General features: G+C 40.5%; 1 protein-coding gene across 1 annotated transcript in view; it reads left to right on the top strand.

The window, feature by feature from the left end:
* Positions 1-2,500, top strand: part of LOC138043827 (huntingtin-like) — an 89,158-nt gene that overhangs the window by 63,154 nt on the left and 23,504 nt on the right. Inside the window, exons 45-48 of the mRNA XM_068890307.1 lie at positions 305-446; positions 759-970; positions 1,217-1,294; positions 2,227-2,323. Coding sequence (XP_068746408.1) covers positions 305-446; positions 759-970; positions 1,217-1,294; positions 2,227-2,323 — 529 coding nt within the window. The remainder of the gene's footprint in view (positions 1-304; positions 447-758; positions 971-1,216; positions 1,295-2,226; positions 2,324-2,500) is intronic.

The following is a 2,500-nucleotide window of genomic DNA, read 5'->3' as shown; positions in this document are numbered from 1 at the left end:
TATGGACAAAAATATGGTCGAAGCTGCACGCGCGGGAAAATGAACGAGCTGTGTTACATCCAAATAAGGGTAAAGTTTAGCGTTACTTTTCGGTTAGGGTAAATGCAGTTGTTTATCCTTACCTGAGCAGCAGTATTTGGGGGATGCTTTGTGACGTTAATTTTCTGTATTCCGTTAAAGTGGAGGTGATGAGGAGGGGTAAGGGGGCACTTCGTGACGCTTATTGCAATCCGCTTGCATCTAATTTCTTGCGTTTCTGCACATATCCGATACTGCGGACTGAAAAGCGTCAATTCACTTTCAGGAAGTCGTCAGTAATACACACCAGGACACCGAGACCCTGGAGAACAATGACACAGATAATTTGCTGCTGGTTTCCAAACTTAGTTTATTTTCACACATTGAGCGAGTTGTCAGGGATGTCATCCGAACTCGAAACTTCAAAGGTAAATGAACAATTCCCTCTTCAAATAATAGTATTTCATCGAAAAAAAGTTGTATTTGATTGTTTCGATCTCTCTCCTGAATTTGCAACTGATTTGGATCTTCGTCTGTGTGCCAGCAAAGACGGGTCTGTAGCGATTTGCCGTTGTGACGCTAATTCAAGAATACGCTTCTTTTCTCCTCTGATCGTTTTTAGTTCCTCCGCGAAACCTGAAGACAGCTCCATTATTTTTAGGAAGTCAAGCCTTAACATTCAGCTTCATCAATTACTGTTTTGGATAGAAAACTAATGTCTCTTTTCCTTTAAAACCCAGACAGTGACACCTCGTCTAAAATCTCATGTTTCTGCTTGGCTGTGGAACCACTGTCCACACTTTGCAACGATGACGCATGGTGCAAGAAGATTACGTGTTTAGCCAGGGCTCTGGTGGCTTTAGCTAGTGCCATTCCAAGGCTTCCAAAATATTGCGCTATTCCCGAGTCCAGTCAACAAGCTCTTTTTCAGTTTATCTTTATTCCATTGGCGGTAAGGAATATTTGCATCTCTCTTTTGATTTACACGGAAAAAATCAAGCTAGCGATTTTTCGCCAATGCTTGCAAAGAAAACTGAATATTAATCGTTCAGTGCTGACGCCATGTTGGTGTCCCAAAATTGAACTCAATTACTATTCAAATGTTGTGTTTGTTTCTATTGAAAAACATGGCCTCATCATCGTTATCATCACCATCATTACCAGTTTGTTGATAATTTGTTTTATTCATGGTCAACAGGTGGTGTATTACAACTTCTTGAACGGACAGCGTCCCGCTTCCACAGTCCTTACTGTGCACCTGGAATGCCTTGCAAAGGTAAAACGAGCGATAATTTGCAGCCTTTTTGAAAAAAAAAATTAAGATCTATTATGAACTGGAATATTGGCCACATGATGTTTCTAGCTTGCTGTGCAGGCGTTTCTAGCTAGCAGTGCGGGCGCCTTATCAAAGTGCTGAAAGTACCTTAGGCAGAAAAAACTTGCATGGTGACTTTCGAAACACTCTGAATAAAACAGTGGATAGCGTTGAAGGCGCCCTCTCATTGGCTACTCAAATTCCGAATATCCCCTTTGCTATTCAGTTCAGGGTCCGAAAATACTGCAAATACTCCCGGAGTGTTTAGATAGAACTATGTACACACGGAAAAAAGAATTATATAGACAGGAGTGTTCTACCGGAAAATACAACACTCAAATATTCATACGAAACTACATCCGGGACAGGAGTGGCGCATTTTTCATATCCTCTTTGGTGAGGATATTGATGACGTCATTTCAGTCAGTGAAAAATGGCGAGCGATAGATTTATGAAGTTTTTTTGAAGCTGACGTAAAATCCTTCTCTGAGAAAGAAGAAGTGCTAACACGAAGATTAAAGCTTCATACAACTAAATTATTCAAGGAGTTCCTTGCAAGTGAAGAAGAAATGCAAAAAATTGAAGAAATTCCTGAGAAGCAACAGATAGACCATTTCCGAGTTCATGTCTGCCTTGTCATCAAAGCAAGTCTAAGTGCGAATTTTTTTAAAATTAAGATTAAAATTCAATCCTATTTAGAATAGAACCAATTACCATCACAAAAAGTTCGAACTTAGACTCGCTTCTGAGAGGAGACAGACGTTAACTCGGAAATGGCCTATTCCGTTCGGCTTCGTGTCAGTCTTTCATTTATTGCACCGGTGTAGGGACGGAAAATTACGAAACGTCTTACTTGACATTCACATTCCTTTCACTTGCTTTTGATTTTTCAGTTTTTAAATCTCGAATGTAGTCAGGGCACTGGCACCCTAGAGTTCTTTCCTTTGGTTTGTTCGGCGATCAGCCACACGTATGTTCTGTTAAACGGAGGTGAGTTAGCTTAGGTGAAACTTCTTTTTGGTTTAAGCCAAAGCCTCGTGTAATCAAGTTTCTGTACTCCTTTGCGGCAACCTTTTGACCTTTTTAAATTTCTGTCACAAAGGAAAGGAAAGGAAAGGAACTTGATTTAAGTGTCTAGTCTTCTAGCGCTGGAGCACTAATTTGGGG

This window comes from Montipora capricornis, chromosome 3, assembly GCF_036669925.1.
Source record: "Montipora capricornis isolate CH-2021 chromosome 3, ASM3666992v2, whole genome shotgun sequence".
NCBI lineage: Eukaryota > Metazoa > Cnidaria > Anthozoa > Scleractinia > Acroporidae > Montipora > Montipora capricornis.
Note: the sequence above shows the minus strand (reverse complement) of the source record. Positions and strands in the feature narration are given on the sequence as shown.